General features: G+C 50.3%; 1 protein-coding gene across 1 annotated transcript; it reads left to right on the top strand.

Annotated features, from left to right (window-relative positions):
* The first annotated feature begins 5,928 nt into the window (after positions 1-5,928).
* FOXO4 (forkhead box O4) lies at positions 5,929-13,614 on the top strand. The gene is made up of 3 exons (XM_003917852.3): positions 5,929-7,059; positions 10,771-11,827; positions 12,164-13,614. The coding sequence occupies exons 1-3, from the start codon at positions 6,607-6,609 to the stop codon at positions 12,169-12,171; spliced, it is 1,518 nt and encodes a 505-aa protein (XP_003917901.2). The 5' UTR covers positions 5,929-6,606; the 3' UTR covers positions 12,172-13,614.
* The last annotated feature ends 212 nt before the right edge of the window (positions 13,615-13,826 follow it).

Below are 13,826 nucleotides of genomic sequence, written 5' to 3'. Positions count from 1 at the left end.
ATCTCAGCATTTTGGGAGAGGCTGAGGCTAGTGGATCACTTGAGGTCAGGGGTTCGAGACCAGCCTGGCCAACATGGTGAAACCCCATCTCTACTAAAAATACGCGGAGGTTGCAGTGAGCCGAGATCGCGCCACTGCACTCCAGCTTGGTGACAGAGACTCTGTCTCAAAAAAAAAATACAAAAATTAGCTGGGCGTGGTGGCAGGTGCCTGTAATCCCAGCTACTCAGAAGGCTGAGGCAGGAGAATTGCTTGAACCCGTGAGGTGGAGGTTGCAGTGAGCCAAGATCACACCATTGCACTCCAGCCTGAGCGACAGAGGGAAACTCCATCTCAAAAAAAAAAAAACTATTTGGGACTAAAATCTGAGTACTTCACTCTAGGGTGCACTTTATGAGCAAGTACCAACCCTGATGTCTGGAAAATAGTAGACCCTTAAGAAATATTCATTGGCCAGGTGCAGTGGCTCACACCTGTAATCCCAGAACTGGTAGGCTGAGACAGACAGATCGCTTGAGCTCAGGAGTTTGAGACTAGCATGGGCAAAATGGTGAAAATCCATCTCTATAAAATATACAAAAATTAGCCAAGAATGGTGGCACGCATCTGCAGTCCCAGCTACTCAGGAGGCTGAGGCATGAGAATCACTTGAACCCGGGAGGCAGAGGTTGCAATGAGCTGAGAGCGCACCACTGCACTCCAGCCTGGACAACAGACTCTGTCTCAAAAAAAAAAAAAAAAAAAAGTCATTAACTGAAAACATTTTTATTTATTTACATATTTATTTGAGACAGGGCCTCACTCTGTCTCCCAGGCTGGAGTGCAGTGGCACCATCACGGCTCACTGTAGCATCAATCTCCCAGGCTCAAGCAATTCTCCCATGTCAGCCTCCCGAGTAGCTGGGACTACAGGCATGAGCCACCACGCCCAGCTAATTTTTTATTTTTTGCAGTGATGGGGTCTCACTATGTTGCCTAGGCTGTGAAAAGATTTTTTAAAACAATAACAGACAGGGTTGGGAGGGTGGCTTCTAAAACAAGGACTAGGCTGGGCATGGCGGCTCACACCTGCAATCCCAGCACTTTTGGAGTCTAAGGTGGGTGGACCGCCTGAGCTCAGTAGTTTAAGATCAGCCTAGGCAAAATGACAAAACCCTCTCTCTACCAAAAAATACAAAAAATTAGCCAGGCGTTGTGGTGCACGCCTGTGGTCCCAGCTACTTGGGAGGCTGAGATGGGAGGATTGCTTGAGTCTGGAAGGTGGAGGTTGCAGTGAGCCAAGATCGCGCCACTGCACTCCAGCCTGGCAATAGAGTGAGACCCTGTCAAAAAAAAAAAAAAAAAAAAAAAGAAAGAAAGAAAGAAAAAAGACAAAGACTAGAAATCTTTCACAGAAACACATAAGAAAAGACTTAGGGAAGAGAAAAAGCAAATATATGGACGTTCTATGTACGTTTGTGAAGATCGGGGATGAATAGAGGTGGTACCTTCTGAGAGTCCTTGAATTTTTTTCATTATTATTTTTGTTAACTCCTGCATTTTCCATGTGTTTATTAGCAAAAATCCTATAAAAATGCTACATGTGAATTGTGTGTTTCTTCAGAGCTGGGTAGTAAGAAAGAAGTGGGGAAATGTCAACCTCAAATCAAATTCATAGAGCCAGTTTGGCAAAAGACCTGTGGTAGGGACATGGCACCCAAGTAGAAGAGTGGACAGTGGCAGAGAAAGAGTCAAGAGAGCCAAACCCCTATGACCTTGAAGAGGAAAAAAACAAATTGTGAATGGGGGGCCATTTGAGAAAATAAACTCTGGGGTTTCAAACTGGGAGAAAAGCCTGTGTCCTCTAAATCCTGCCATTATCTGTTTGTAGCTTACAGCTACACTGGTTTCTGGGGGCCTCCTATTAATCTTGTTTCCTGCCCAATGTCTTTTTATTTTCCAAGACCATCTTGCTAATTCTGTCTCTTGACTAATGTTATTTTGCAACATTTTCACAGCTGAACAACCCTGACCTCTCTATCTGCATGCTTTAAAGTCACGATAGTGTTTTTACCATCCCACCAATCCTTTAGCTCGTCCTCCTAAATTATCTGGTCCTATGACGTGTGGTCATTTTTATCTGTCCAGGATTTCAAGGTATACTCTCAACAGCAAAGGCTCCACAAACATCTGTTGATTGATGGTAGAGTTTATAATCTAGTTGGGGAGACAATATGCCCTCATGAAATGAAAAGTCATGTAAGCAGAAGCACAAAGTTAAAGAATACAAGCCGGGTGCGGTGGCTCACGCCTGTAATCCCAGCACTTTGGGAGGCCGAGGCAGGTGGATCACTGAGGTCGGGAGTTCAAGAGCAGCCTGGCCAACATGGTGAAACCCCGTCTCTACTAAAAATACAAAAATTAACCAGGTGTGGTGGCCCTCGCCTGTAATCCTAGCTACTAGGGAGGAAGAGGCAGGAGAATTGCTTGAACCCAAGAAGCGGAAGTTGCAGTGAGCTGAGATCGCACCATTGCACTCCAGCCTGGGTGACAGAGTGACACTCTGTCTCAAAAAGAATAATAATAATAAAAAATAAAAATGCAAACTGAGTTCATAGAGGTTCAGGAGATGCAAATTGGAGAAGTGACCTGTCAAGTTGAGCTAGTCAGGGAAAGTTTCCAAGGGCAGGTTCGTTTTGAGCTTTGAATTGGAAATTTAAGGAGGTGATGGACATGAGTTGGTGGAGAGGTGGACCTTTTCAAACAAATGTACAAAGGGAGACAATGCAAGATACAACTCAGGCCAGGACAGGTGCCTGCCCCACCCTGCCATTTCCCTGTCTCAGTAACTCTGCATGATCTGCCACCATACCTGTTTCACTTAGAAGAGAGCTCCTTGTGACCTAGTGCCACAAGGCTCTCTCCTCTGCCAAATTCACCACTCATGCAGCACTTACCAAGTACCCTTAGCTGGGGTGAAGGAAAAGGGGGCATGTGCAGGGAATGTTTGTAGGCATTGTGAGCAACTATGTCTCATCTCTCTAGTCTGGACCTCAGATGGGAATATATGGCCTTCTGTATACACCTAGGTGACAGGTGGAGGATAAATGCATGTTGGAGCAGAAGAAGGCAGGAATATGGAGAACCAATATGGCTATTTTACAATGATCAGGCTAATATCACTTTGAAGGCCCAATGTGCTGCCACTGCTGAAAAATCCTGGGTTGCATGGAGATCCTTCTGCACAGAAGGAAGGCCTTGTCATCACAGAACATAATAGCAACACTGCAAGTGGCAGACAAGTCAAATTACAGTCTCTGCCCCTCAGAGGTTGCTGTCTAACAATAGGAACAGGGCCAGGCAAAAAATGCATAGGACATGTTTATTTAAAAGTTAAATGTCCAAGTGCTATTTGTGATATTTCATTTAATAAATGATATTTGTCAAGCACTGTGGCTCATGCCTATAATCCCAACACTTTGGAAGGCCGAGGCGGGTGGATAGCCAGAGGCCAGGAGTTCAAGACCAGCCTGACCAACATGGTGAAACCCCGTCTCTACTAAAAATACAAATATTAGCTGGGCATGGTGGCAGGCACCTGTAATCCCAGCTACTCGGGAGGCTGAGGCAGGAGAATCGCTCGAACCTGGGAGGTGGAGGTTGCAGTGAACTGAGATTGTGCCATTGCACTCCAGCCTGGGTGACAGAGCGAGACTCTATCACAGCTTATTGGGAGAGACAGATAAGTAAACAAATAATTACAATACAATATAGTTTGTGCTATATAACATAAGACTGCACAAAGTGCTTAGGAATGCAGGAAAAGAAAGGAGAACTAATCGCACCTAAGGGAGACAGGGAAGGCTGAATAGGAGCTTTCAAAAATAAGAGACATGGAAAGGAATGACAAGAGGGATGATATCTCAGGATGCAGAGAGAAAGGTATAAAAGGGCATGGTATTTCCAGGAAATAGTGTGAAACTCTGCTTGTAACTTAGTGTGCAGGAAAGGTGTGAAGTGGCCTGAATCTGAGGAGCCTGGCATGCCTTGCTAGGGAATTTGAACTTTGTCACACAGGCAATGGGGAAAATCAGAGGAAGATTTAACCAGGGAAGTTACATGATCAAAAACACAAAATTTATAGCTGGGCGCGGTGGCTCATGCCTGTAATTCCAGCACTTTGGGAGGCCAAGGCAGGTGGATCGCTTGAAGTCAGGAGTTCTAGACCAGCCTGAGCAACATGGTGAAAGCCCGTCTCTACAGAAAAAAAAAAATTAGCTGGGCATGGTGGCACATGCCTGTAGTCCCAGCTACTCTGGAGGTTGAGGTGGGAGGATTGCTTGAGTGCAGCAGGTCAAGGCAGCAGTGAGCCAAGATCACGCCACTGCATTCCAGTCTGAGTGACAGAGCAAGACCCTGTCTCAAAAAAGAAGGAAAGAAAGAAGGAAGGAAGGACGGAAGGAAGGAAGGAAGGAAGGAAGGAAGGAAGGAAGGAAGGAAGGAAGGAAGGAAGGAAGGAAGGGATTATACGATCACATATAAGTTATATAATCCCAGTTCTGCCTCCTTGGGCAAGTCAATCTCTGAGCATCGTTAGTGTCTGCATCTATAAAATGGGGATAATAGTTGTACCTACCTCATGGGGTTGAATTGAGGAGTAAATGAGGAGTAAATGAACTAATGTTCGTAAAGCAATTTGCACAAAGACTGGCACATAATAAGGGCTCCATAAATTTTAGCCATAATTACCAGACATGTTTCTTAGAACGGTAACCTTGTTGGCAGCTCTGAATATAAACTGTAGTGAGGAAAAGACTGATGGAAGGAGATCCAATACTGCACCTTTTTTTTTTTTTTGACAGGGTGTTATTCTGTCACCCAGGCTGGAGCACAGTGGCATGATCTTGGCTCACTGTAACCTCCACCTCTTGGGCGACTCTCTCACCTCAGCCTCCTAAGTAGCTGGGACTACAGGTGCATGCCCCACACCAGGCTAATTTTTCTATTTTTAGCAGAGATCGGTTTCACCATGTTGGCCAGGCTGGTCTTGAACTCCAGACCTCAAGTGATCCGCCTGCCTCGACCTCCCAAAGTGCTGGTATTACAGGCGTAAGCCACTGCACCCAGCTGATCCTACAATTTAAATGCAGTTATAAATAGGTCTTGAACTGGGATTTGGATGTAGAAAGTTACGGAGATGAAGAGGTAACGGGTAAGTCTAGCTTGGGAGACTGGGTAGATCAGGACTACCATAAGCCAAATTCAGAGATACGGGTAGCCAGAGGATAGGGGTATGGGTGCAGGAATAGATAATGAGTTTGGGACCTGTTGAATGAAAGTGAAGCCGTTGGAGATGTGAACCTGGAGAATATCAGTGTTGAAGGGAAGGCCAGAAGAGCCAGTGGAGGAAACTGATTGGTAAGTAAGACCTCACTGTCGGTGGGAACTGCATATGGGGGGATGAAGGCGGGTGGAGGGAGAAGGAAGGGGGTGAGGGGGAACACCACCGTGGGCTAACCATTTGTTTATGTTACACAAGCCCCTCCACCCAACTCTCCAACGTGCATACATCCTATGTTCTAGTCAGTTCCTTGCTTCTTGCTTCTTGGCCTCCTGCTTCTTGAAGAGAAGATTTTTTTCCCTTTTGCCTTCTCCTAAATGAAGGAGGGAAAGGGCTAGCACCTCTCAATCTGGTCACCTAGGCGACTCCGAATCACAAGGGAGACGATGGAAAGGGGGAAAGGGCGAAAAACGATTCTTAAGAAAAGAAAGAGTCCGCGACGACTTCTAATAATTAAAGTTCCACCTCGTTATATCCTGCCACGCCGCTCTCCTGCCGCCGTATCGGGCTCCTGGCCGCGAAGCAGGACGGGAGATGTAGTCCTCAAGAGTGACCAGGGTGGCACGACTGAAGAACTCGGTTTCCCGACTGGCTTTCGAGGCGCGTGCGCAGATGGCTGCCCCGGCGAGTGGTAAACAGAGACGTCAGGAGGGGGCTGCTGCTTGGAGCAAAACAAAAGGGAAACCCGGGGGGCGGGGGGGGGGGGGGGTTGATAGGGGAATCGGTGCGGGAATTAGGGAGGCCGCAGCCGCGGGGACCCGGACCCGATTAAGAGTGGCGAGAAGGGAAGAGGCGGGGGAAGGGGGAGTCAGGGGAGGGGCAAGTGACGCGGGGGAGCGGGGCGTGGGGGAGGGCAGCAATCCGGGTGGAGGAAATTTGGGAGGAGTGTCCGGGGGGCAGCAACTTAAAAGGGGGAGGGAACTGCGGCTAAGGAGACGTTCGGTGATGGGAGCGCAATGTATGAGGGGATACCGTGCCTCAGGTTTAAAAGAGCAGGAAGCTGAGTGAGAGGTTGCAGAAAAAGTGTTTTCGCTCGGCAGAGGTTACAGGTGGCATCTCGGAAAGAGCTCTGAGGCTGCAGGCTGTAGTCGCGAAGGGGATCGGAGAACTGTGTGAAGGGACAGCTTAGGGACTAGCGTCCTGGGACTAGGGGGAAGTTCGCGACTTTCTGAGGACTGGCAGGAATGTGCCTCCTGGCCCTCGATGCTTCCCCCCTGAGGGGAGGCATCGTGAGGGACTGTGGCAGGCTTCACTGAACGCTGAGCAGGGGAGGTCCAACTCCACGTATGGATCCGGGGAATGAGAATTCAGCCACAGAGGCTGCCGCGGTCATAGACCTCGATCCCGACTTCGAACCCCAGAGCCGTCCCCGCTCCTGCACCTGGCCCCTTCCCCGACCAGAGATCGCTAACCAGCCGTCCGAGACGCCCGAGGTGGAGCCAGGTCTGGGGGAAAAGGTACACACGGAGGGGCGCTCAGAGCCGATCCTGTTGCCCTCCCGGCTCCCAGAGCCGGCCGGGGGCCCCCAGCCCGGAATCCTGGGGGCTGTAACAGGTCCTCGGAAGGGAGGCTCCCGCCGGAATGCCTGGGGAAATCAGTCATATGCAGAACTCATCAGCCAGGCCATTGAAAGCGCCCCGGAGAAGCGACTGACACTTGCCCAGATCTACGAGTGGATGGTCCGTACTGTACCCTACTTCAAGGACAAGGGTGACAGCAACAGCTCAGCAGGATGGAAGGTAATTATGACCCTCTTACCTTCTTCCCAACACCATCTAGCCCCTGGATTCCCTAGCCTCCCTTACTTCTACTCTGGGGCCCCTTTTACTACCTCCCACCCCCACCCCCTTTGGGAAGCCCAGAGATCCACCTTCAATCTCCAGTTAGACAAACATTTACTTAGTACATAGTATATGCCACACTCGGTGCTTGATGCTGAAGGATCACAGATGAATAAGACACTGTCCCTGCCCTGGAGAAAATCGAATTCTCTGCTCACTGCTCAACACTCGCAGCACTTTGGCTTGGGCTGCCCCAAACACTTATTCCCACAGAGAAGTCTTTATCCTATGTACAGCAGGAACTGTGTGGATTCTCCACATGAACCTACCCTTCCCTCCTCCCCCACCTCCCACCCCAACACCTTTTCTCCCATTCCTGTGGGATTACTTGGATTCCCTGCTTGCCTCCCAATACCTCAGTGTAGTGGTACTGTTCTAGCACTGCTCTACCCAGGAGGAGGGAGTGCAGTGGCAAAGGGTGAAAACAATAATATTCATGGGGAAAGGTAGCTGATCTTATGCACTAAGAAGAAAAAGGGCTGTGAGCTGCCACCTGTCTCAGTTTACCCTGTGCTGCCAAGAAACTCTCCCTTGTAAGGGGCTATCCAAGTTTTGGGGGGAAGTCATCCTTTACTGTTAAGGAATATTAGTCATAAAGAGGAGGTAGGGCTCTGACTTTAGAGCATGAAGTTGGGAGTTCCCTTGGCCTTCCGTGAAGAAACTGTGAGGGAAGATCTCAAAAGATACTCTGAAAAACTTGTCCTGAGAAATATGGGGCTCTAATCACAAAATTGGGGAGCTTCAAGCCCTATTGCTGGCTTGTACCTCTGTAGGTGGTGAGGTCAGCATATAACCAAGTACAGAGGGTTGGATGAGCAGAGGAACTTCCCCTAGGTATAGGAGACTGAGGGATCAGATCTGTGCCGTCCCTAGGGGCTGGGCAGAACAGAAGACAGGACAGCTGACTGAGACCCTTGGCACTATTTCTGGGTAGACTGCCACGCCACAGTCTCAGCTCATAAAAAGCTCAACTCCTTGGACCCAGCCTACACAGCTGTTTTTCTTTTCCCTTAGGTTCATTTTCCAGTGTAGAGGAAATAACAAGTTGTTAGTTATATTGTAGGAGTATCGTCCGTCCTTATAATCTACACTTATGTGGGGCTTTAGAGTTTACAAAGTAGTTTTTCAATTTTTTATTTTATTAATCTTTACAGCAATTCTGAGATTCCACATTTTACGCATTAGGAAACTACGTACCGAAAGGTTAGGAAACTCACCTAATAACAGCAGGGTGAGGACTTGAACTCAGGTCTAACTATAAATCATATTCTCTAAGAAGAGCCTGGCTTGCTCTAATTGGAATGATGGCAAAATCAAATCAGGCTGAGCCTGGGACTTCAAGCCCCCCCCCCCACCCCGCCCCCGCCCCCCTCTGAGGGAAGTCTCATGCCTGAACTGGCCTCCCTGATGATATGCCAAGGTTACTCCCACCCCACCAGGGGGCGGCACTCACTTAGAACAAGAAAGTTTAGATTAGGTGGTTTGGGGAGCAATTAGCAGTCACCCCTACCACCCTGCCCTCCAACATGTAAGAGTTATGGGCTTTTGGGAAACTGACCTCTCCAATTAAGAGGCTGTGTACCACTTGCTAGTTCCAAGGCCTAAAGAAGAGGAGACAAATGGGCCTTGTGGCTATTAAGTAGTAGAGAAAGGAATGGACCTTCTCAAGTAGATCCAGAATTAGAGGATAAAAAGAGGAGAAATCATAGTGCCAGGTCATGGGCATTGTGGTCCTTAGTTACTATGAGGTGAGGTCGGATGGACAAGTGCCACTCCTTGAAGGAACGTCAGCACAGTTGAAATGCCATTACCTCAGGGTCCCAGGAACACAAGGCGTTCTTTGGCTAAAGAGCCCTGGAACAAGAAGCATCATTTGCCAGGCAAAGGGTCTCCTTATCTTAAGAGCACCAGTCAGAGAAACAAGTAGTTTCTGACCGTCCCATGGCCTCAGCCTCCTAGTTGCTCCAAGCACTTCTGGGCTCCTCCTGAATTTCTAAACTAAAGAGCTCCATGTGGGAGGTCAAATGCCCCCAAGGTTGAAGAGTTTATGCACAAATTCCTGAGAAATAGGGGAAAGGCACTGGAAAGGAGGTAGGGAAAAGAAGGCAGGTTTCGGGAAAGGGGGGTGGCCAGGGGAGGGCCAAACCCCTTGTGTAACTAGCCTGCCCCGCGGCAATCAGTAAATATAAGCTGCGCTGGGGGCTGAAGAAGCTGCCAATCTCAGCTCCCTGGCCACTGGAAAGCATCGTCTCTCTAGTAGAATGTCACCAGTAAGGGAGGAAGGGAAAACATACAGCTTCTAATACCCAAGACACTGAAGAACTGGCAGAGCCTCAAGGGGAACCTCACCATTGTCAACCCAGGGGCAACTCACCAATCAGGTACAAATATTGATTATGTACTGTGAGCTTGAGTAGGTATTGAGTATGTGCTGTGAGCTTGGTGCTCTGGGAGGGCTCTGTTGGGGGATGTGGGACTGGAGGACATTACACTTGGCACTTACACTCGATGAGACGAATTACATGAAACCGTAAACCACACAATATAAATTGGGTAAAATTGTGTGGTGCAGATTTTTAAAATACTATGCTAGAAATTTGGCTGCCAAAGTCAAGCAGCCGCTTTATAAAAGAGGTGGAACTGAAGCTTGGTCTTGACGAAACTAGTAAAACTTAGAGAGGGGAGATCCCTCTTCGGAAAAGAGGGGAGGGGAAGATTGCACCTCACGTATTTGAGGCACAGCAAGAAGCCTGAACCTGAACTGAATGTAGTTGAGGGTGTGTGTTGTGGATTGGAAGAAATAAGGCTGGGATTCAGGGAGGGAAGAAAAAGGAATCTTTAAATTCTATAGAGAGCTGGGTGGCCCAAATGCTCTGTGGGGAAGGGAGCACCTGCTGTGCTGAGATTCCTGCCCTTCAGCCTATTCAGAGAACTGGCTCTGGGCAGGGCGCGTCCATCCTGGGCTGGTGCTGTACCACTGTCCGGTAAACTCTACCCAAACCCGCACGCAAGGAAAGGGGTTGAATGCTCTTTCCCACCTGAACCTAGTTCTTGCTGGGCGAGGAGCACGTCTCCCCAATGCGCACCAGCCCCAGGTACCCCCCACCCCCGGCAAAACACACATAGAGCCCTGGGAGGAGCACGGTACTAGGAGCTTTTCCAGGGTAGGCACCCCTGTGCCCTTTGCAGTGGGTTATTACATGTTATCTCCCACCCGCTGTACAGAGAAGTCTGGAGCAGAGGCCGAGCAGCTTGTCTGGGAGCGGGAAATGTGTGTGGTCTCCCCTCACACCCCACCCCCATCCCTACTTCTACCAGTTTTCCCCCCTGGATTCAACTCTCTTTGAGTCTCTAGGAATACCCCTGCTGTGTTCCAGCATCCTTTTATCTTTTATCTTTTTTCTCTTTTTTTGTAAATTATTTAAAGTTTTTCTTAAACTTTAATGACCTGGGAAATGAACCCCCGAAATGAACCCCGCTGTGGTGGTGGCACCAAATCCTAACCCCTAGATCTTTGTGGACCAGCATCCTCTTAGACTTGACCGCTGGCCACACTGGCCTCCCCTACACACACCTCACGGCCCTTTCCTGCCGTCTCTGCCCCTCCAGAACTCGATCCGCCACAACCTGTCCCTGCACAGCAAGTTCATCAAGGTTCACAACGAGGCCACTGGCAAAAGCTCTTGGTGGATGCTGAACCCTGAGGGAGGCAAGAGCGGCAAAGCCCCTCGCCGCCGGGCCGCCTCCATGGATAGCAGCAGCAAGCTGCTCCGGGGCCGCAGTAAAGCCCCCAAGAAGAAGCCACCTGTGCTGCCAGCTCCACCCGAAGGTGCCACTCCGACGAGCCCTGCCGGCCACTTTGCCAAGTGGTCAGGCAGCCCTTGCTCTCGAAACCGTGAAGAAGCCGATATGTGGACCACCTTCCGTCCACGAAGCAGTTCAAATGCCAGCACTGTCAGCACCCGGCTGTCCCCCTTGAGGCCAGAGCCTGAGGTGCTGGCGGAGGAAATACCAGCTTCAGTCAGCAGCTATGCAGGGGGTGTCCCTCCCACCCTCAATGAAGGTCTAGAGCTGTTAGATGGGCTCAATCTCACCTCATCCCATTCCCTGCTATCTCGGAGTGGTCTCTCTGGCTTCTCTTTGCAGCATCCTGGGGTTACCGGCCCCTTACACACCTACAGCAGCTCTCTTTTCAGCCCAGCAGAGGGGCCCCTGTCAGCAGGAGAAGGGTGCTTCTCCAGCTCCCAGGCTCTGGAGGCCCTGCTCACCTCTGATACGCCACCACCCCCTGCTGACGTCCTCATGACCCAGGTAGATCCCATTCTGTCCCAGGCTCCTACTCTTCTGTTGCTGGGGGGGCTTCCTTCCTCCAGTAAGCTGGCCACGGGTGTCGGCCTGTGTCCCAAGCCCCTAGAGGCTCCAGGCCCCAGCAGTCTGGTTCCCACCCTTTCTATGATAGCACCACCTCCAGTCATGGCAAGTGCCCCCATCCCCAAGGCTCTGGGGACCCCTGTGCTCACACCCCCTACTGAAGCTGCAAGCCAAGACAGAATGCCTCAGGATCTAGATCTTGATATGTATATGGAGAACCTGGAGTGTGACATGGATAACATCATCAGTGACCTCATGGATGAGGGCGAGGGACTGGACTTCAACTTTGAGCCAGGTACAGTATCCCCTAATCACCATAGCACCTCATAGCCTGTGACCACTCCTAGGTGCCCAGTTAGTCCCATGATCTGGGCGAAGGGGAGATTTAGGACAAGTGGTAGCCAGATCTCCTGGGGAACTGGAGGGAAGATGTCATATTAGAGTAGCATGGTTTCCGGATGGGACCTCCAGGCCCCTCAGCTGTGCCCACCCCTGCAAGGTAGCCCAGAAAAGGTACGTGTGTGGAAGCAGGGTAGGTGCCACCATCTTCTTTGGTGGGAATCTGGATGATAGAATGTTGGCAAGCCCCAGATAAGCCTCTTACCTTGTTCTCCGTTTCTTCTTCCCACAGATCCCTGAGCCATGGCTGGAAGCTTTCTCCCCTGCTTCAGAGGTGGAGCCAGGAGTGTCCATATCTGCTCTTTACCCTTGAGCCCTCCCCAGGAATTTGGGACCCTGCTTTAGAGCTAGGGTGGGTCTGGTCACACACAGGTGTTGAAGAAATTATAAAGATAAAGCTGCCGCATCTGGGGACAATATGGGGAGGGAGATGGGAGGGGAAAGGGGAGAGGGTTTTTCTCACTGTGCCAATTAGGGGGTAAGGCCCCCTCTCAGGAGCCATCCTCGGCTTTCCCTATTCCTACCCTCTAGGCTTTGTAGCGAGATGAGCAATGCTGTTGGAAATGCGAAGTCACCAGTGGCCTTACCCCTGCGTTTGGGAGCAGGATTTTTTGTAGAGAGTCTTAGCTGAGCCAGGCTAGCTGGAGCCTGGGATTTCTATGCAGTGGCCCCTTAGGCCAGTGATGTGGGGTGGGTGGGCAGTTTAGGGGATCTGGAAGGGCCAAGGTCTGAGCACCGGAGTGGCTCGCCAGGCCAAATCACCCTTAGAAGGCTGCAGATAACAGAAAGGCTTTTTATAAACTTTTAAAGAAATACAAACACAAATATAGAGATTTTTTTAACCATGGCAGGGTGCTAGTGGTGGGCAGAATGCTTTTTTTTCTTTCTGAAGGCTTTGTGATAGTGACATGATACAAACACTACAGACAATAAATGCTAGGAGAGACACAGGGAAGTGGGGAGGGGAGGGGAGTAATAGTAAACACAGGGAAGAGCTCCCCTATGGACCAGGTGTAGAGAAAGGTCTATGCAGAAATAAGTTGGAGTTTCCCCTAACGAAAAAGCTAACCCAGGTCCCCTCATTCCTTCAACTTGTGCCTGGAAGTGTGTGTTGTTGGGGTGCAGCCACACTCTTCTATGACCCAGCATGGGTTAGTGCTACAGTGGGAGAGTAAATTGAAGGCCTGGAATTAGCTTGGGGCCAGGGAAGGGACTGGGAGGGGAGAGAAGAGGAGGGAAGGATTTAGGATGGTAAAGTTAGGTACAGAGACCTCCCTGTTCAAGGCCCCTGACAGCTGTCCCTGCCCTTCTTCCCCTTCCCTGACTGCAGGGGTTATGTGGAAGTGTGTGTGGCAGCAGGCAGCAGGGAGGGGAGCAACGGGGAAGGGGGAGCTGGGGAGCTTGGCTGAGGGTCTGGGAAATGAGCAGGGATGGGGGGGAATGTGGATCAGGTTTACTAGCACCTGCCAGGGAGGCCATCTGGGGCTCCTTCTCCACCCCAGCCCCCAAAGCAGCCCTTCCCCCAGTGCCCTTTGCATTGTCCCCTCCCCCACCCCTGCTGTGGGTTCCCATCATTTCCTGTGTCAGCGCCTGGCCTACCCAGATTGTATCATGTGCTAGATTGGAGTGGGGAAGTGTGTCAAATCAATAAATGAATGAATTCAATAAATGCCTATAACCAGCTCTGATTTCTGCTGCCTTGCTTCTCCCCTTGGATAAGGGGGAGGGAGGGTGAAAGGCAAAGGGCGGGAGGAAGAAACTGCCCAGAGGCAGAGACATGGAGGAGGGTGGGGGAATTTCAGCCTGGGGAGGTGGTGGAGTGTGGGGGTGGAGGGACACCTAACCCCTGCAGGAGTAGGCGGGCTGTGAGATAGGCCTCCCAAGGGGAGGTAGTC

The sequence above is a fragment of the Papio anubis genome, chromosome X, assembly GCF_008728515.1.
Source record: "Papio anubis isolate 15944 chromosome X, Panubis1.0, whole genome shotgun sequence".
Classification (NCBI taxonomy): Eukaryota; Metazoa; Chordata; class Mammalia; order Primates; family Cercopithecidae; genus Papio; species Papio anubis.
The sequence above is the reverse complement of the archived record's forward strand: the minus strand, read 5'-3'. Positions and strand labels throughout refer to the sequence as shown.